We start from the raw sequence: 21,531 nt of genomic DNA, 5'->3' as shown, positions 1-21,531 counted from the left end.
AAAGATGAGAATGCTCTGCTAAATTCATCTCCTTCTTAATGTTAATCTCTTGACATCCAAATGACGAAATGTGGTTTTTCTTGGAATTTTCTGAATCTTACTGTAAGGCACTAGGAGTCCAGAGTTGCACAGGAGCAACTTCAATCCATCATCCAAACTCCTTGGCATTACTTCACAGCTTCCCACATGAATTAATGATATTAATTAATGACATCAGTGAGGACATGTCATCATGCTTTAAAGAAGAGACAACCAATATTTGTGAGATTAGCAAAATGGCAGCCATGTTTCCTTCTAAATTCTGACAGGATTAATGATGTGGCTAGATAATGAAGTTTTGTGTCAGTTTTTTGGAAATGGAGTTTCTGTGATCTTCAGTTTACTCTACCACGGAACACAGTGTTTATAAGGGATTTCCTGTTTCACATATGTAATCATGTCCTATATAAGATGGTTTAACTGCACTGGCAATAGTAGTACATAGAAATTTAGATCTTCATCAATATTTCTAAAATTACTCTGTTCATTGTCACTCACAATTTTAAGGAAGAAAATTGCATCTGATCAGAACTAAAAGAGTAATTGATTCTGGAAGGACACAGAGCTGTGACTGTGCCTCTTTCTTTGCTAATCCCAAACCAGACTAATGCAGTAACATATACAGGTAAGACAGACATGAATGGTATACTCACATCTGTATATAGATGCATGCTACATGCTTCACTTCATTAAATCACTCAGACTTTAGAAAATGAGTCAGTTCCCTAAACTTGACTAGCTAATAATCTTTAAAGTTCATTGAATTAGATTTAGTTCTATGTCAGTGTAACCCATAATTCTAAACAGAAATTCTAATTATACTTTTCACTCATTTAAAATTCTGCTTTTTGCCAGACAATCAACTAGACATACAAGCAAAACCTAACAAATTCACTATTAGTCAGTATTAAGAAAGAAATATTTACTGTATTCTTTAATGCTTATTTTTGTGCAAACTTTTTCATTACATGAGTTCCCTTTGACTGGCTTCAAAAGATAAAAATCACAGCATAGGAATTTCCAGGCTTCTCTACTTCCATTCTTTGTTGACTGGATTCTGATTCGTGTAAACCAGACTTAGCACTGTTATGGCTGAGAATGTGGTCCTTTTGTATTCTTTTTGTGCATGCTGCCCTTTAGACCCTTAGGAATTTTTCTGCACTGTTTCATCATGAGGTTTCCATCTGCCTTTAAAAGAGCTGTTATATTAAAAAAAAAAAAGCTATGTTGAAGCAATAGCATTATTAGGAAGCAATGGAAGATTTAGAGATTAAAAAAATGTGGAAGTGCTTCAGATTTAGATTATTTTTCCCAGGAGGTTTAGTTACATTTACTAACAGGATTATATTTTTGCATGGCAGACACATATCAACTTGGCTTCAGCTTTCCACCCTAGAGCCACTGGCTTTTCCCATACTTAAATGGTTATGGAAGAGAGGAACAGAAAAAGAAAAGATATCATTTATCTCTTCAATCTCTCCATTTGAGTTGATTCGTTTTGACACTGTATTTTCTATTGGTCATTTGTATTCCTAAAAGCACCACAAGAGCCAATATAAATCCAATTTGCCCTCCAAATATATATGTCTGTGTGTGTTTGTGTGTGTGTGCACATACACACATGCATATTTAAATACACACGACTGATGAACAGACAGGGTAATGGGGCCTAAGACTGGCCAAAATCATTTGGATATCCAGAAGTGCCCTAAGCTGTGTCTAAGCACCACAGATGACCCTGACTGGCAGCACTCACAGGGTTTGCTGTGCAAAAGCAAATGCTGAAGCAGTGGCTCATAGCAGCAGGAAGATCTTGGGAGAAGTCAGCACTCCCTGAAAACAGCTTTGGGCTGGCTAATGCAAAGAGAAATAAATTTTACTAGTGGAAACAGGAGAGGACAGCAAATATTTTGATTTTATATTGCACCTCTCTTACTGAGGTTACTCTTCAGCAAGAAGCATAAATGATGTCTAAAGCAAACCTTGAAGCTGATGAGCATTTAACAACAATAGAGGATGGAGTACTTAGGAAAGGAAATGATGGCCAGGGTTGAAGGTTATCTCCTGCTGGCTTGGGGGGAAAAAGGGCAAAAAATTATACATGTTTTTAGACACCAGAGCAGGGAAACCCCACAGACTGCCTGACAAAATCCACAGAACATAAAAGGCTGAGTCCAGCTCCAGGGCCTGATTTTGCCTATTGGGTCACCAAGGAGAATGGTACCAAATAGACGACACTGTCAGTTGTCAGGATCTCTAGCAACACCCACATTGGGACAGCCAGAGGGTGGGGAAAGCCATCAAGAAATAGCATCACATCTTTGGAAACAGCAAATGTGTCCCATGAAAAGGACATTGAGAAAATAGCATTTTTCTCACTAATGAGGCGCAAGTGGTGCTCCCCCAATACTTTAAGGTATCTTTTGCAAAAGTAAGAAAAGTTCCTCAGTTATTGGTTACTACCCAGGGTAATCAATCAAGGCAGTCAATTCTGAAATGTCAGAGGCTGTAATTACAAATTCCCATTTTCCAAACAACGTTTTAGAGATGAAATTTTATTGACATTTAGCAGGATTCTTTCATGTAGGACAGCAAATGCATAATGTCCAAATCTGAAATGCATTTTTTTTCTAGACTTCCTTTGTCAATGTGCCTCTGTGTCTTTCAATGAGAAGCAAAGGTGGAGAAGAGAGGGAATTAAACACTTTACTGCTATGAACAGATGAATGAGCAAGAAGTTGTATTTCCAAAATGGATATTGATCATCTTTATGTACTGAAATCAGTACAATACAAATGTTCTTTTGATTAAACAAGGGCATGAAAATTTCCTCATTTCTCTGTAGAAGTCAAGTCCCACCCCGAGCCAGGCAGGGTCTGTTTCATAGCCCAGGGCTCACAACTCCATTCACGGGACTGTCCACAAGGAACAGAGAAAATTCAGCTACTTTTCTTATCAGTTAAACTTTGCAGCAGGAATAGCTGGAGATGATCTAGCACAGAATATTTCCCACTCTGTTTAAAATGAGTGTTTTGGAGAACAACTGAATGAGGCTGACATTCCACCTTGCTGCCTAGCCTTTGACAGCAGCCTGGGAGGAATTTTTCAGAGAGGTTTGTACTCATCAACTTTTTACGTAGTACTTGGTGTGCCAGTGAAGGAAGTGTGCTATTGTTTCATAAAGCCAGTTAATCACCCTAGGCCTTGAAGCAAAAGCTGTTGCCTAATTTTAACCTGTGGTTAGAAACATAGATCAGACATGTTTCTGTCTACATTTTTTCCAAGTCTGACCACCTCATTCTGCTCACTGGTTTTGGCGTGTCAGGGTCACCCACCACATGATGCTGACTTCCACACACTAATGATAAGTTAATTGGAGAAGTATTTCTGTTGGTGAATTTTGAATTTGTTGGCTTGCAGTTCTATAAGGTTGTACTTTAGCTTACTTTTAGCTGCATAAAGGAATATCCCATTCAGTCTCACACGAAATTCTATCCACTATAATTTTCCCCCACTTTTTCTCCTTTCAGGGTTGAGCAGCAGAGACATATCTGTGGGCCTAATGAATCCCCAATGCCATAAAAAAGCCATAAAAAAATGGGATGCAAGCTCAGCACCGGCAGTGGCTAAGTTGGCCCACATGCCATGGCAGCACACTGTGGTTCTTTTGTGTTTTGCTAGCCAAGTTTTAGCTCCTGAGAAGACATCTGTGTTGCAGGTCTAAGGAAACAGTCCTTGCCAGAGGGCAGAGAAATCTGCCAGGATTTCAGCAGGCTATAAAAGAAGGAAGAGGCTCTGTTTAAAGTTTGGAGGATCTTCATCCAGTACAGTACACAAAGAGCAACATATATATTAACTAGAACTAAATAAATGAGACAGTGGCAGGCTTATTAGACTTTAAAACATGAAATAACTTGTCCCTTGTGGTCCTTTCATATACGTTATGTTGCAGACTCCATTTCTCCACTTTGGATTCCAAATGGGACATGAAAAACTGCACCCCCTTCTCTGGATCTGCAGCACCTTGCACTTGGCCTTGCTGAACCTCATGAAGAGATTCCAATTCTCCAGCCTGCTGAGTCCCTCTGGATAGCCTGCAAAGCATTGCTTCTCTCTGAACATGAGACCACAAGAAAAGACCTTGCTCCTCCTTCCACCATCTTCTACCTTTCAGCAGAGAATGACCTTTTTCCTGCTCTGGAGGGGAGAGAAAGGAGCAACACTGGAAGCAGAGACAGCAGCTCTGGTTAGACCCCAGCAGCTCCCACACTGTTCCTGTGGCATGTAGAGCCACCTCCCTCCCTCTGTTTCCCAGAAACCAGGAAACCTGAACCACCAGTGGTTGTTAAACCAACATCCAACATAAAACTTCAATGATATGAGACATACTAAAGTGCAGGGCACATTTTGAGAATCAGATGCTTAACTGGTAAGTCTTTATTTGTGACAGGTGTCTAGACTTCCACTACAGTACAGAGAGACCTAGCTGACAAATATCTCCATGAAACCTGAACTTAGGTATCTCAGGTTGCACATGAACATCATCTCATATGTTTGCTGTATTTAATATGGAGTGATAGGCAGCTAGTCCCTATCTCTGATCTCAGAGCTAGGAGCCTCTTCCTAGGGATTCCTTGGGGGTCTCTGTCCTTCTGGGAGGTGCAATCCCATGCACTACACTCAGAGGCAGCACAAGAGGCTGAGCTGCTGCTTGACAAATGGAGTGAGGGTCACAGCTTCCTTACTCTGGGGGGGCCTGATGGGAGCTCAGAAAGAGATCATGAACCACAGCACATGGAATGTTTTCAGGGAAAGCAAAACCTTGCCCCCTTAAAAACATTCTCTGATTCCCTCCAGGGGACTAAATTCCTCTACTCCATTATGCTGCAAGTAGCTGTGTTGTGTAGCTGAGATCTTTATCCCTTTACAATGAGCTACAAAGTAAGCACAGTATCAGAGGTCTTGCTTCCACAGACCAGGGTCTTTCCATATGTCTACCAGCCAGGAAGCAGTTTACTTGTGGCATGCAGCAATAAATGCATCTGGTCATTTCCAGCATCCTTTAGTATCCTTGTCACAGCCACAATGGTCTGAATTAAGATGCCTGTTCCTTCTTTTATTGCCCTTGAGGGGAGGAAAATATTCCTGAAGGCTATGATTTCACAATGGACTGGCTTTTCTTCCTCTCAGAGGGGCAGGAGGAGAGGTTGAGTGCAGCCTTCTCATGTGGAACACCTACTTTTTCTCCCTGTTGCCATGGTGACTGAGCCACTGGCTGGTCTGGCACTGAGAGGTGCTCAATGACACCCAGTACCAGGGCAGAGAGAGAGAGGACTGGGAAGAGAGAGGTGAAGCATCCTTGTTTTAATGTTTAATGGCCAGTGTTTTCTGCCGATGAATTTTCAAAAAATAAGCCATAAAGTGACAACATCTGCACCTGTCAGACTTAACCACTGTTCTCCAGTAACTCAGTTCTGAGGACTGAAAATATTGCAGTACAGGTTGCCAACTATGTATTCAGAAATTGCAATAGATATGCACAGAATACTCATTTATGTAAGTGGTTTGCTCTATCTAAAACTTGTTCTTTTTGTAATATGAGTCCCATGCAGTAATAAACAACACGAATTTCATCACCTCCAGGTCTTTAATCCTATTTCTGTCATGGTCTCAAAATCATGCTGCACTGGCATGAGCCAGAAAAAAAAATTGCTTACAGCTGCAAGAACTTGCAGGGAAATGAGCTCTTTCAAAATAATGAGCTATTAACCCATGGCACTGCTGCAGAGGCATTGCAGTGGTGTCAGCCACTGGTGTGTCAATAAACAACAAGCCAAATTAGGAGCGCGTGTGAATTTGTTTCTGTAGATAATTCTTCTTTGATATAAACTGGAACAAGTCTGAGTAGCTGGATGAAAACACAGTTGTGCTGAATTTGGCTCCAAAGAAAGGAAAGCAGAGGCCCTTAATTTAGGTTATCTCCCTAGTTAGCACTATTCACATGCTCAGTATTTGGGACAGAATTGAGCCTGCTCAATTGATTTCAAGAGATATTTCTGGAGGAAGTCAAACCCTTCCAGCAGCTGGGAGAGGCGGGAGGAAAGGCAGACTTACGGATCAAAGGCCGCTAGCAGGAAGTTGAGCAGCAGGCTGATGGACTGCTCCACGTTGATCTGGTGGGTGGTGGGCATCCGTTTGTTGAGCTGGTAGAAGATGGTTGACATCACAGCCTCCAGGCGAGCCACGTTCAGTTCGATGCTGGGGTCCAGGTTGTTCAGGGCGTTCTCCCGCAAGGCTTCGATCACATTCCAGATGTCCACCAGGTGCACTAGGGGGCAGGACAGAAAGACTCAGATGGGGAAACGTGCTCCTGAAAGCAACTGAGAAAAAGAGTCACCTCCTCCCGTGGGGTGAGGAATAACACAACCATGTACAACATGCTTCATGAATAATTAAATGAATTAATGCGTTTTCCACCACTGTATATTGAATCTGAATTCAAACCTGTTAATAAGCAAACAATATACTGATATTACTAGTTGTAATGAATACCACCTCAGCTTGGGAAATCATTCTTCATTGTACAAAGAATTCAAATAAAAGTCTGTATTTCACAGAAATCACTGTAAGGTAAACATATGCTAATTGTTTTTCTGAACCATGCCTTTATGAATCCCCATTCAGAAATTACTCTTAGATATTAATTTGCATAGCAGATGGGCTTTTCAGAAGATCCTACGAATACTAAGTGCTTATCACATACTGATATTTTGAAAATTCTTTTCAGCAATTTGTATGGAAAGCAAAATATTTTACAGAAACAGAATTGTAATTGAGTCAGGGTACATTTAAACAAATAACACATAATGAAGTGATCCGAAAGTCATATTTTATGTCTTCTAAATATATTTGCCAAATGATTTGTTAAATCTCTCTCTTTGATGAAATCCTGGTCTAAGATGAATTTGATGAGGCCTGTTTTTACCTACAAGGACAGCTTAAAGGACAATCTCTGCTCACCCTTCACATTGCACCCAAACAGAAATCTTGTTTGCAGAGCACTGTTATTGTGGCAGTACGATTGGCTTGCTGTGGATTGCCATTTCCAGAAGAGGTGCACTGTGCCAAAAATAAAGAAACCCCTACAGTAATTTAAAAACTGGATTTAGTTCAAACCTGGACTCAAAGGTTCATCTGTCTATCTTAATATTACCAACTGTCCTACTAAAGCGTCAATAAAAAACAAATCAGGAGGCTCAGGGGGCAAATTCTCTTTTTTTCACCAGACAAACTACTGCACAGTTCTCATTTCACAGCATGGTGATATGTCTTATGATGTATCAAAAGCCACCTGTATGTGGAAGGAGATCCATGCTTTTGTAGATAGAGAAACTTAATTATAATCCTCCTCATTATATTTTTATTTTATTGGTTTGCAGGTGCTGTCTCAGACTGCAATGTGACATGAGGGTCTGATGGCAGGGAAATGTAAGCTGATAGTAGATGGATGATGAAACGAGATACAGTCATTTTACTTAGTCTAGATTTTTGCCCTATGATTGGGTTTCCCTTCTTTTGCCTCAGGAATAAATAGCCTCCAACACCCTGCTAGCACATGTGTAAACCCAAAGAGGAAGATATTTGATACAGATGAGTGGTAACAGTAGCAGCAATCACTTTACAGACTAGACACGACACTTTTGCACTTGCTGTTCCCTAGCAAGTAACTGTGAAAACCTACAAGATACAATTCCATTGTTACACCAAAGTATTTATTTTATCTTTGTATTAAAAGAAAACTTCTACAGGCAAACTTGTATGCTGGCAGGTTGTCTTCAAAATGTTACTGTGAATTAAGCTGATGTTTGCACGGCCAGGTTTTAGTCACAGGGGGCTACAGAGGTGGCTTCTGTGAGAAGCTGCCAGAAGTTTCCCCATGTTTGGCAGAGCCAGTGTCAGCCAGCTCCAGAATGGACCCACTGCTGTCCAAGTGGTCATGCCTCTGGGATAGCATATGTAGGAAGAATTAAAAAAAGGGCTTTTCACAGTTGTAATTAATGCCAAAGAATAGCAGGGTGAGAATATGTGAGAACAACAACTCTGCAGACATCAAGGTCAGTGGAGAAGACGAGGGAGGAGGTGCTCCAGGCACCAGAGCTGAGATTCCCCTGCAGCCCATGGTGAAGACCACAGTGATGCAGCTGTGCCCCTGCAGCCCATGGACATCCAGGGGGATGCAGAGATCCACCTGCAGCCCATGGAGGAGCATCCACCAGAGCAGGTGGGTGCCTGAGAGGAAGCTGTGAGTCTGTGGGAGTCCTGTGCTGGAGAGGGGTCCTGGCAGGGATCTGCAAACCTATGGAGAGAGGAACCCACAATGGAGCAGTGTCCTCATAGGACTTGTGACTCTGCACGCTGGAGCAGCCTGTCCTTGAAGGACTGCATCCCATGAAAGAGTGACCCAGTGCAGCAGTTTGTGGAGCAATGTTGTCCACAGGATGGAGAAGTTCATGGAGAACTGTCTCCTGTGGGAGGAACCCTAGGTTGGAGCAGGGGAAGGATTCCTCTCCCTGAGCAGCAGTAGAATCAACCTCTAATGAACTCTAATAATCCCCCTTCTCTGTCTGCCTGTGCCACTGAGGTGGAGGAGGTAGAACTTGTGAAGGAGGAAGGGTGGGGGAAAGATATTTTTAAGGTCTTATTTTACTTCTCATTATCCTGCTCTGATTTTGTTAGTAATAAATTCAATTCGTATCTCTAATTAGAATCTGTTTTGCCTGTGATGTTATTTGGTGGGTGATCTCTCTCTGTCCTCATCTCAACCCTTTGTTATATTTTCTCCCCCTTGACCAGCTGCAGAGGGAGTGATGTAGATGCTTTGGTGGGTGTCTGGCATAAAACCAGAGTCAACCCACTACAGCTGGGTGGGTGGAGTACACAACCTCTGAACTCTTCTGTTTGTTTTCTGGCTGGTGGAAGAGCAACTTCCCCATAAAAAGTCTGGCATAGGTCTCAGGTCCTTTTAATGCAGTCATTCCCATTCCCACTCAATCAGTTTTCACTGTCACAGAGGTAATCTAGATAAATGGAAGATGAATGATCTCCAGGAAGACAGCTGGCACTTAATAACTGATCCTTTCTGGGCAGCTTCTCCACATGGCTCAGAGGCCAGAGGATGGAGGAAGTCATCAGAAAGCAGGCCATTGTCTGGTCCAGGAGAGAGGGGTTAATGAGCATTCCACCACATAAGGCAGCCAAGGAAAGTACCAGAAATACAGAGCAACATGCCAGAAGATGCAGGAACAGGCTGGACCATGTGAATGTATTTTGTGGTGGTAGGAGAGGGAAGGACAGGCAGAAAGCAAAAAGTGAAGTACGATTGTTTCCCTCAAGGTCCATAGCCATGCAGGCTGTCGCTGGCCATGGGGGCTGTCTCTGGTCATTCAGACCAAGCAGATGAAGAAGGTGCTTCCACCAGCAGTTTTGCCAAGTTGGTTCCTGGTTATGTATGCAAATCATCAAACATGAACTACAGAAAGATAACAATGTGAGAAGTCACCAGGCATAACAAATTGCAAAAGAAAGAGTAATGACATATGCAGATGCTAACCTTGACTTGAGGTTACACGACCAAGAGAGCAATCCAAGAAACAGGAAAAATCAGGAGTACCGGCACTACAGACCAAGGCAGAAATTACTAGGACAACTTTATTGTAAACACTGAATAAGGATGTAAAATCAGCAACATTAGAGCTGGTGGGAAAAGAATAAACAGGGACAGGCTGTTTATCTCAGAGTACATGAGTGTGGTAGCAGAAAAAAAGCATGAAAGTGGAAAAGGGCAATTTGAAGGGTAACAAATCATGTCATCAGAACTGCTGGGGTACCTTTCAAGCAGCCTGTGCAGGAACAGTTTTGACCATATATGAACACTTGTGCGGTCATTGGAAACTGAGATGGGTTCCCCAACCTCGATAAAAGGTTATCCAGGGAGGAAGAACCACATGCCCAGACTCCCTAACAGTGAGAATTTCATGTTGTAATTAAACTTTAATTGCTGTAGCCTAGTAGTGGAAAATTCTTGAATAGGGAGGAAAAAAGGTGGCACTATGAATAAGGCTGAAATGGGGGTTGGTGTCTTTATTCTTCACATGATCTAGTACAGATACTGTGTGCTGTCAGATTTTAATGTGGGGTTTTTTGTTGTTTTGTTTTCCTACTGATATTATATTTCTCATAACATAGTCATATCCAGAGTTAGTTTTGATGATAGTCTTGGGATAGAAAATGTCCAGAGGCTAGGAGAAGTGGGACTAATAACATCAGTATACTAAACACATCTGAGGGAATATGACTTGTTTTATTGTTAACTCTAACCTGAAAGGTTCATAAGCTCTCCTGATGTTCATTGGTATGCCAGAAAGGTAGGGCACAAGACTAAGAAAATGACTTATTGGAAATTACACAGCTGTAAGTGTTCCCTACCCACTAGGAAATATTAGTCTCAAGAAACTACTGTATTTGTGCTATAAATAATTTTACTCGGGCTTTTCTTCTTTTCTCCAGAAACACTTTGGTTACACTTGAAGCTGAATAAACAACAATCATACTGCACTATTTTATTTTGCATTTTATTAATTAATTGTACATATATCTAAGAGGCTGGAAAGCAATATTTCCTGGAGGAGGAGATGGAAGATGGACATGAGCCGGACATTTAACAAGAACTACTGATTTTGAAAATACCTGCTCAAATGTCTAGCTCAGAATCACAAGGACATTTTATTAGGCTGCTGTACAGATGACTGAAGTCTCTGACCTTTACTCAAGTCAGTTGTTACGGACAAGAATCATGCAGCTAAATTAAATGTAAAAAACTGAGTGTCTACTGCTGACTGGTGACCAGGGCTCCCTCTCATGTCAGTGAAAGAAAAAAGCACCTTAAAGCATCTGTTGGGAGACAGGTGGGATGAGCAGTGCTTTGAATCTGCCCATATTTCTTCATTGACTCCAGACAAAGCCTAAAGCATCATGTTTGCGTGAGACACGTAACCTCGGAGCTGGTGAAGTTAACTGAGTTGAATCCCACACCTTCCTCCTCAAACATTAAGAAAAGATGTCTTTTCTGTTCTGACTATTGCATGACCTAGAATAATTCAGGTTTTATATAAAATATGAATAATAAATACTTCAATCTGTATGAACAGCTACCAGATCCTGTCATAGCCATTACCTTTTACATTCCATAGCTTGACCTTGTACAGATTACATTCAGGTGTAGTGCCCTACTGATCACCATGAATTCTATTATTTTTTAAGGTTACTCATACAGTAAGCAAACTTTTACGTATTCTATCATGCTGCCAAGTCAAACAGTCAGTATTGGCAAAAGGGAAGTAAAACACAGGACTCTGCAAGCTCCACTCATTTGTACTAATAGATATTGATGCCTATGGCTAATGTGGTATCTGTATTCTGTTCAATGTAATAACAGAATGTCAACCTTGCAAACTTTGCATAAGCTTACATTCCTTATCTTCTCTTCTACCCATTTTCCATAATACCTGTTATGCTCATCTATTTATTTATCCATCCCTGAGACTGTTTTAAGCTCACTGAAGAAGGCACATCTCCTTTGTTTGCATAACACGTACTGCAATAAACCCCAAATCTGATTTCTACATGCTACAAGATGCTTACAAGAAGAGTTTGCAGAGTAACAAAGCAGCATAGAAATGCAGGAGAGCTTTCTCTCTCCTAAAATCTGCCTTGAATTCCTTCAACAGACTAAATCTCCAAAAGTTTGTTTTTAACTTCTAATTACTGTTGCTGCTTTTGTTGCCTTGCCCACATTTCCCACTGAAAAGCGAATTATGCCTCAGCATGTGAAAGATGCCCCTTTGGAAACAGATTTGGAAAACTAGAGAAATCTGTCAGTTGTTCTTTCAGTGCCAGCAGATGATCACTATGCAGTAGGAGTAAAAGCTTCTTGTATCTAGTGCCTGTGTGGTATAAGGTTATCAAAAATCTTGAAGCCGAGCCAACATTCATGGACCCTTCAGAAAGGCCTCACACTCTGTAAACAACACAGCTACCCAGGTGTAGATCTCACTCATTTGCCTGATGTCTGAAAAAAATGTAGATCATCTCCACAAACAATTGCTAAACTGTGTTTCCCTTTAGATTTTCTGTTAAGTGATCCTTGAAGTCACAGCTAAGCTAAAGCTCTGCGTTATTGCATCTTCTATGGCGAACACTGCCTGCTAATTTAGCTTTTAATGTAATTTTTGAACAGCATCATAGAAGGTTTCACATTTGAGCATGCTCAGTAACAGACAGTGATGAGTGAATGTAAATAAAGTTCAGTGTCCGGACAGAAGTGGGACGACACAGATGAGGAGAACTACAGATGGCTGCCATTCACTCCACAGCAATCATTACCAAAAAATGCACTGTTCGAGGAGACCTGGACTGAACTGCAGAGAATTGAGATTAATGCATGAAAATACACTCCAAATAGCAAATATTATTTCCTTCAATGGACTTCTTCAGCTGTTAAAGCAACATTTGGAGAGTGCCTGTTGCCAGTGCACTGAGACAGAACTGATCAGTCTCTCCCTGCAGGATGCAAGGGGGATGAAGATGGCTGGCTCAGTTTGAAAGGAGTTTTGTATTTTACTCACATGAAAAAGTTTTCAGATGCCTTCAAGTTTTACATCCTGCTCTTGTGCCTTTACCTGTGTTCAGAATACCTCTTCCTTTAACATTTTACTACTTTTGTAATGAAAGTGAGCAATTAGTAGTTACAGTGAAGAATTCCATCACCTACAACACTGTCAACAGGTCAATTTGTGTAAGAGATGTACCCTGGATACATTCAGAGAAAACACAATTTAGCAATCTTAGGTTGCTTAGTATACACACATATGTGAGTTTTACTGATCTTGAGCCTCCCTCTTTCCTTCAGGCATTTTCTAGGCTCTTCATTCTTCATCCTCAAAAAACCAATGTACTTTCAATTTTTTGTAACTAGTAACTTGAATTTACTTGCAATAAGTAATTTTCTGTTTTGTAGATACAGTATCTTAATAGGCAAAATGAGAGAGAAGAGATGGACTACATTCCTTTTTTTCAACTCAAAGCAAAGAAATTAATATTTACTTATGCAGTGAAAAATGAATTTTTCTCTCCATCATGCAATTTATAATTATGGAAAAGCTCTGAGATATAGATAATCTTGGATATATCACTAATCTCAAAGGAGGCAGATTACTTCAAACATCAGCTGTCAAGAAATGATGTTGCCCTAAGCAAATACAAAAAAGAAAAAAACTGTAGCAAAGTTTATCTTCTAAGTAGTAAAAAAAATTTAAAAATTTAAAAACAGTCTGTGTGCTTAAGCTTTCCTACCATTAAATGGATCTACTTATACAAAAATCCTCATCTGCCCTATTTAATTTTTTGTATTACACCCTAATGATGAACTTTACAAAGTTATCTCTCCATTTATTACTAAATGAACATGGAAGAGGAGATTACATTTAATCAAATACAGGAAGTGACTAAATCAGGTCATTAACAATCAATTCGAATTTATTTAACATATAATAGGTCTAAGTAAATATAAGTGAAACATGTCCAAGTGATAGTTAGGACCAAAAATTCTCCTTGATATATTTTCCTTTGTTGGTGAATATAAGAAGAAATTTTAAACAAAATATTGGTTTAAATTATTTCCAAAATTTTACTACACATTTCATGAAAATTTTAGTCCAGCAAAGCTCTTACACACATGCTTGAGTTTAAGCATACTTGTACTGTCATTTGAAATCAATGGCACTTGACTGTATGTCAGGTATCTCAGGTGGATTTCATTAAAAGGGAAAGATTTATGCTTCTTTGTCTAGCAATCCTAAGAATACTATAAAATATGCTAGATGATTCTTCTTTTTCTTTCATTAGAATCCATGAATCCATCACAAATTAGGGTATTGGGGCCATTTGTCATCGTCATTGCTAAGAAGGCTTGGGAAGTTATTCACATGTTCTGTTTGGATCCCTCTCTCCTGCTGCCAAGCAGGTAACAGAGGACTGACTGAGGCATATTTTTCCTCTAAACCACATCTGCTGGTGGCCAAACTGCCCCTCAAATCAGTCAGCTGCAGTGTGATCACTGAAAGCTTTACCTGCACATCCCACTGCTATGCAGATCCAAGAGCCAGCAATGAAGGCTTGCAGTTTTTTACACTGTCTGGACACCAAATTACATGAAAAAGAAAATGTACCAGGGTGTTGCTTCTGCTCAGGGCTAAAATGAGGTACTCTTTGGCAGGTACATCTGGTGACAACTGTCACTCTACACAGTCTGGCACATCCAGACTGCTCATGGCCCAAATATCTGATATTAGGAAGAAACTCCTCACTGTAAGGTTGGTGAAGCACTAGAACAGGCTGCCCAGAGAAGCTGTGGATAACCCATCCCTGGAAGTGTTCAAGGCCAGGATGGGGATGGGTCATCCCCATGGATGGGGATTTGAGCAACCTGATCTAGAGGAAGGCATCTCTGCCCATGGAAGGGGGTTAGAACTAGATGATCTTTAAGGTCCCTTTCAAGGCAAGACATTTTATGATTCTATGATCCAGTACAAGGGAGTAGAGAACATGGATTCACACTCTTTTCAGGGAAAGGACAGTGAAAGGACTGAGGGAAACAGGCACAAATTAAAATACAGGAAAGCATTTAAACGTAAGAAAAATATTTTCCCTGTGAGGATTTTAGAACTTAATGAGAAAGGCTTTATTTGAGGCACTGTGTGATACTGCCCACAAAGACTGTGGATTATATCCTTGAAAATAATCAAACCTGAACAGGACAAAACCCTGAGCAATCTGCTGCAGCTGACCCTGCTCTCTCCAGAAGTCTCTACCAACTTCATTGATTCTGTGATCATGAACCTCTACTGCAAAACCACAGTAACTCTCACTGGAAAGGAGTCAGTGCTGCCTCACTGACTTCTCTCTAAAATCATTACTCAAGTAAGCTGTGCTCCAAGGGCCTTCTCTAACACATGTGGTAAATAAAAAACCACAGAACCTACCCTGAGGCCTCTTGAATGTTTGAGAAAGAGTCCTCCACATCCTCAAGAGTTTTTGTGTGAGATGTGCTGCAGGTCTTCACAGCACCGTGTGTACTCAGGTATTTCCTTTAGCTTTCCCCTGAAGACTGAGGGATTTCAGAGGGAGGCCATGGTTCCATTTAATCCCCTGTCAGCTGCATGCATTCCTCCTCCTCCTCCTCCTCCTCCTCCTCCTCCTCCTCCTCCTCCTCCTCACCTTTCTGCCTGTGCTGTGAGACTGCACATGTGTGTGGTATGCACTGGCTCAGCAGGAAGCTGGAATAAGACTATCCACTTCTACCTGCCCATCCCAGTGGTGAGGAATGCCCAGGTTAGGAACTAAAGAACAGCCAACAGAAGCAGCTTTTTCCTGAAGCAGTGTGCACATGAAGTGAGTCAGCCGCATTTGGACTCTCTGGATTCACACAGACCACCTGTCCCAGTGATGCCACATGGGACAAGTAATGTCCCAGCCTTCAGGAGCTGGCTTGTCTGTGCATATGCCAGCCAGCTGCATGCTGCATGCACAGAAGACATTCCTGAGTGGGTGCCAAACCTGGCTGCTGCTTGTTTGGGAATCTGCAGGACACAATGTGTACAACTGAGGCACTGAAAATTTAGGGGAAGTTTTAAAGGCTCCCCTGTCTGCATATTTGGAGTGCCATCCTATTATACTCTACCTCTGTTGTGCCCAGAAGGTAAAACAAGTTATCCTAAAACCTCCTGGGATTCTGATCACTACAGAACTTTGATCAAATGTTAATAATGAGGAGTAATCAATAGGCTAACAATACACTGAAATGTGGTCTTTTCACTTTTTATATAGTACCTGACAAATCCACCAAGGCGTATGAGTGTGTAAAGATGACTAGTAAAATTTTTCTTTTATACAGTAATTTAATTTACAATAGAAGTTCCTTCTTCCCCTGCTGTCAGCTCCTGACCATCTTGTCTTACCTCTGTTTAACCTAAGACTGAGGAGCTCTCTGTGGGTGGCAAAAGCCATCAGTCCCTCCAAGGAGCAGCACTAATGACAGTCAATTCTGCAAAAGGGAACAGCGGGCGATCTACCCTGAGCACTGGGCTGGGAAACTGTTGTCATCTACTTGTCACCCAGATGCTGGCAAAGTGTCTCCTTTTTTTAAAACGTGCTTTGAAACCATTTCTTCGAAATGGTGAATGAAGTATGACATATATAAAATGAAATAATAAAGAATATAACTCTAAGCTTCTTAGTATTTTGACAACTAGGGAAGAATTAAAACTCTGTCCTGTTGCTAAGAAGTCAACAATGCCTAAATTCATGGATTACATATAATTTTCTTATTTTAAGAGTTAAATGTATTCATGAATTTAAGACCAATGTGCAAATAGCAGACCTATTGCTACATGTATTCTTTAGTCAGAAACTTCCTAATCACCTGAAGACAATGGTATTTCTAGACTGTGTGTCTCTATTACTTTTGTGATCCCACTTCAGAACTACTCTAATGAGAAAGGCTTTATTTGAGGCACTGTGTGATCAGGCTTCAGTCTGACTTATTAGTTCCTACAGAAGGGCTTTGCAAGTGTCAGCTTTCAAATAGCCAAAGAACTCATGAGATAATGAGACTTGGTCAACAGGTATGTACAATACACAACATCTTTCTCATTTCTCTTCAAAAAGGTCAGCTTGCCTTACATTTGAGATGTCAGGTCAGTTTGTAAAATATAGATCTGGTGAACCTGACAGTGAATACAGCAGTGAATCACGGAGACTTTCAAAAAATGTGTCCAGAGCGTCAGAATTCAAGACACATCCCTCCAGCTGTCCTAGATTGCCAAGACCCCTGCCAAGAAGCTCAGAGACCCTAACACAGAGCCCAAGATGCCTGTAGTTTTAATTATGACCCATAGAGCAAATTACCAACCTTATATGAAGATCTGCAACCCATGAAAGGATAAGTAAAATAATAATTAGTTTGTCATGAAATGAAAAATAGATTTTTGAAAATTTTTAGAATAAGAAGGCAAGATGGAGGAATCTAGGCGTGTCCAGCCTTTCTCCTTCTTCTTCTTCTTAGCCTCCATCTTCTGCTGTGATGTTGGCATTTTTAGATTGGTTTAGAGTAGAAGCTCACTGTCTAACATAGGTGATAAGTATTAGATAGTAATTGTAAATATTGTACGTGTAGTTTTTAGTATAAAAAAATAACACCACCCCAGGGGCAAGCAGAGTGCCTCTGACTGCCCTGCTGAGCGGACCTCAGCAAGCCAAGAGAAAGAATTTTATAGAGAAGAAACAATAAACAACCTTGAGACCGAGAACTGAAGAGCTCTGACCCCTTCTTCAACCTCTGTGCTGGGAAAAGAGACTTGCTAACATATCTCAGGGTCACTCTCAGCAGCTGAGATCCCGAGACCAGAGGAGAAGAAGAAGCCACGAGTGAGCCCTCCTGGAAATCCAGGAACGCCTGAACGCCGTGGGAGGAAGGCCCAGTGTGGAGGCAGGCGCAGACGGAGTGCGAGAAGGCAGGAACGCAGCCGAGCCCCGCGCCGCCGGCCGCACACCGCACACGCTCCTGGCGGGGGCCGCCACAGGATGGCACTCCTGGGTGGGTTTTAAATGCAGCACGCCGGCTCCAGCATTTTAACCCTCTCCTGGCACAGAGTCAGGCGAGATAGCGCGGATCAGAGGCGGTGCATGCCTCCCGCAAATGGCCTTGTCTCTGTGTTTAGTGGGATCGCGACGGCGTGCGCGGAGATGCGGCTGAGTGCGTGTCCTGCGCGGGCAAACAGTGCCAGAGCCGTGCGGTGGAAAAGGCAAAATGTCTTCATGTTGGATGCCCTTATTACAGTGATAACATCTTCTCCAGCAGTGTGCTTCTTCAAATGCCCAGTCTGACTTATACCACATCTTTCTTTCTTCAAGAGTTTCCTTTTTCCCTCTGATACAACCGCTGCCAGCTCCATCCATCCCCCCCCCAAAACACTTCCCATGTCACAGGCAGACTGCAGCTTGCTTGGCACTGTTACCAGCCAAAAGCAACCATAGAGGGAATGCAAATGTTAACAAATTGGGTTATTTACGTTTTCCATTAATTTTGAAGCAGTGCATCTTTCTCATTTCTCATTTTACCAGCTTAAGGATACAGGGTGTTATCCCCAATTTCATATTAACTGCTGTTTCCTTTAAAAAAAAAGTAGCTTGTGATGATAAGGGAAAATGTGATTTAACAGTTCTTTACAACAATTTCTTACCTAATAGCTGTAGAAAACAAGTTGAGATTACATTATCAACCTTCAAGGTTCAGTCATATCACAAAGATCAATGAAAAAGAATGAGCACCTATTATACATTTAGAACTGCTCAAAAACAAAAGCCCTCCTTGGCATATATCCTGTTTTTCAGAGTGTGATCCATGGTTACTTTGCTTTCTGTAATATTATTTTTAAAAATCATTTAGGGTTGGCCAGACTGTAAACAGCAACAAGGTACAGAATATTAATAAAAGATGAACAGCGCTCTTTCTTGAATATAAAAGATGTGATATTTTACATATATGCAAATTCTTAACCTGATCCTTATTCTATTAATTTAAATATTTTCTTATGTAATGTGGACTGAATTTGACCCATAATATTTTCATCTATTAAGAATAATTTGAGAAGTTCTTAAGCTGAACATAATGCTCGGGTAAACAGTCTCATACCACAACTGCATTTTTCATGCCCAGAGCAGAAGAGACATACTAAAGACTAATACGATATGCTTCCCTCTTCTGAAGAGTTTGGTTCAGTCCAGAGGGTTCCTGGGACAAAATCCCAGTACCAGCTTCAGCTGTGGAGAGTGGGAGCACTGCTATGCAACAGGACATTCATGTGACACACAGGACTTTGGCAAAAAAGCATCTTATGCCTGAAGTCGTAAGGACAGTTCAGACTGATCTTATTTAACCTTTTGCTGAGATTGGTAATCAAGTTATTAATTACTGTCATAGGTTCCAGCTTTCATAGGTATTAAATCATGCATTACATTTGAAAACAACACAGTTTATTTGCCCCAAAATCTTCTGGAATATGAGCTACAATCAGCTTGGGAAGAAGGAAAGATGGATCCTGGTATCTGGAATATCCATTGCTGGGGTATCAATTTCATTTGAATAGGCAGCTTCTTATACAGAGAAACTATCCAGAATATTTGACTAAACTCTGTTTTTGTGTTCACACAATCTTTCCAGATTTTCTCTCCTGACATTACTCACATTCAAAGCAGTGTCTTCTGCCAGAGTGGGTCGGTGCTCCATTTCCCCAGCTGATTTATTCCCTCAGTAACCACGACTCCCAAACCAGAAGGCAACTGCAGTGTCTCCCCTTAAAATACCATGCTCTAAACCTTTCCATCTCTTGAGGAAATAAGGACTAGGACAAGGAGAAAGTTACAGCTGATACAAACATAGCTCAACAATCAGCCACACTGAGAAAGGCAACAAGACTGCAGAATGTGAAATGGCAGATAGATGAGATTTAGGTGAAGTTTTGCACATCTATCCTTCCCCCTGTGTGTGACAGAAGCTCTTTAATGATGTTGTCAGGGCCCCTAGATGGAGTAAGAGTCTCGATGTACATGGCCACTTATCTGTCATCCTTTATTTTACACACACAGTCCTTAAAGACATCCTGCAAATCCAAGACAAAATAAAAGAGTTTCAAGGCAAAATATAGACGAATGAACTGTGGAAAATTAAACGTGGGGGAAGATCAGGACCTTTACAAGAGATGCAGGATGATACTAGTGTCAACTTCATTTATCAGAAATTGAGTTCAACCTCTTCAAACAATACACACTGAGAGACTGATTCATTCTTTCCTTTGCGCCATAGTGATGCCAATGAGTTCAAAAGAGTTACTTTCAATTTACTCCCTGTCAGGAAAGGAGACATCCATCTATCCATCCACATGGACCAAAGAAAAGGCTGAGCAGACAGAGAACTTCTGTGGAATTAGCCTACACTTTTCTTGCTTAAAGGGCCAAACACTCTGCTAGAAAACCTCTGCAGCCAAAAATAATATCACAGATACAACTCAGTCTAAATTCAGACTAGGAGTGCCTTGATTCAGCACAAGGAAAAAGGCCTCTTGTAAAGCCATTGTATATCACAAACATTAATGTCAGGAAGCTGAATGCTCATTGTATAGAGACCCAGAACTGTATTAATAACAATGCCCACTGAGGACATTATATTGTGCAGTCTCTTCACACTTATAAAAGCAGGAAATTATTTTTATAGCCAACATCTTCTGTTTTCACGATTTGTCCTAGCATACCAGATACTTGCTGTATGAAATCTTCCACTAAGACTTAATGAAAATAAAACTACATGCAGTAAAACATGATATAATGGCTAAGTTATAGCTTCTCTCTAAATATTCTGGGTGTTATGAAGTTGATCTATATTACTAGAGTTACACAAACTTTTAATGTAACTAAAAACAAATAAGCATGCAAAAAAACCACTCATTGGGAATTTACAGGAGGAGAGAATTATAAAAAAATGACATCAGGTCCCACATTCTGATTTTCCTTCTGGGGACTGTTTGCTGTCTTCATCCCATAATTGCTAAGAACGTTCACCACTGGCTGTGGCTGGCTCCAAAGTGGGCTTATTTGTAAAAGTTACTGGAGACAGGAATAAGGAATGGCTGGAGATAGATGAAACTTTCTGTGTCAGGTTGTGATGGAGACCACTGTTTAGGCAGGGAGATGGTGCAGACTCTCTGTGGTTAAGGTGGAGAAAAGCTGTGTAATACCTACTCGTTCTCCTGAGCTGACTGATGGCTTAAAAACCAGAGACGGGGTAAAAATTCAGCAAAATTCCCAACTTGGCAGATGCAATGGAGAAGGAGTTCAAAAACATGAGGAGTTCAAAACAAAACCCTTCAATTTATTTACTGTGAGAGTTGCTATGCATTGGAACAGGCTGCCCAAGGAGTTAGTTGATGGAGTCACCATCCCTGGGCGTGTTCAAGAAATGCCTGGATGTGATACTAAGAGCTTTGGTCTACTTGACAAGATGGTGATGGGTCAAAGGTTCTTGGAGATGTTTTCCAACCTAAATAATTCTGTGATTCTGTGAATGCAGTGCTACAACACACATATTGGACAAAATAGTCCAGCTTATCCTGTAAGAATCTGCAAGTACATAAAAACTTTCCCTTAATCTCTACAGAAAACAGGTATGTATGGACTGAGCTCATGCTTGGCTCCTCAAGAATAATTGCTTTGAGTCCAGAATGGAGACACAGGCCTTCAAGGTGAAGGTCCTTAGGAACAAACAATCACCAAACTCACTGATAACTGCTCCAAAGATGACTTGTTACTTCTTTCCCCCCTTGC

General features: G+C 41.0%; 1 protein-coding gene across 8 annotated transcripts in view; it reads right to left on the bottom strand.

Annotated features, from left to right (window-relative positions):
* Positions 1-21,531, bottom strand: part of DTNA (dystrobrevin alpha) — a 223,996-nt gene that overhangs the window by 62,211 nt on the left and 140,254 nt on the right. For all 8 annotated transcript variants that reach the window (XM_066562926.1, XM_066562910.1, XM_066562919.1 and 5 more), the window contains one exon: positions 6,154-6,367. In XM_066562926.1, coding sequence (XP_066419023.1) covers positions 6,154-6,367 — 214 coding nt within the window. The remainder of the gene's footprint in view (positions 1-6,153; positions 6,368-21,531) is intronic.

This window comes from Molothrus aeneus, chromosome 1 (assembly GCF_037042795.1).
Source record: "Molothrus aeneus isolate 106 chromosome 1, BPBGC_Maene_1.0, whole genome shotgun sequence".
NCBI lineage: Eukaryota > Metazoa > Chordata > Aves > Passeriformes > Icteridae > Molothrus > Molothrus aeneus.
Note: the sequence above shows the minus strand (reverse complement) of the source record. Positions and strands in the feature narration are given on the sequence as shown.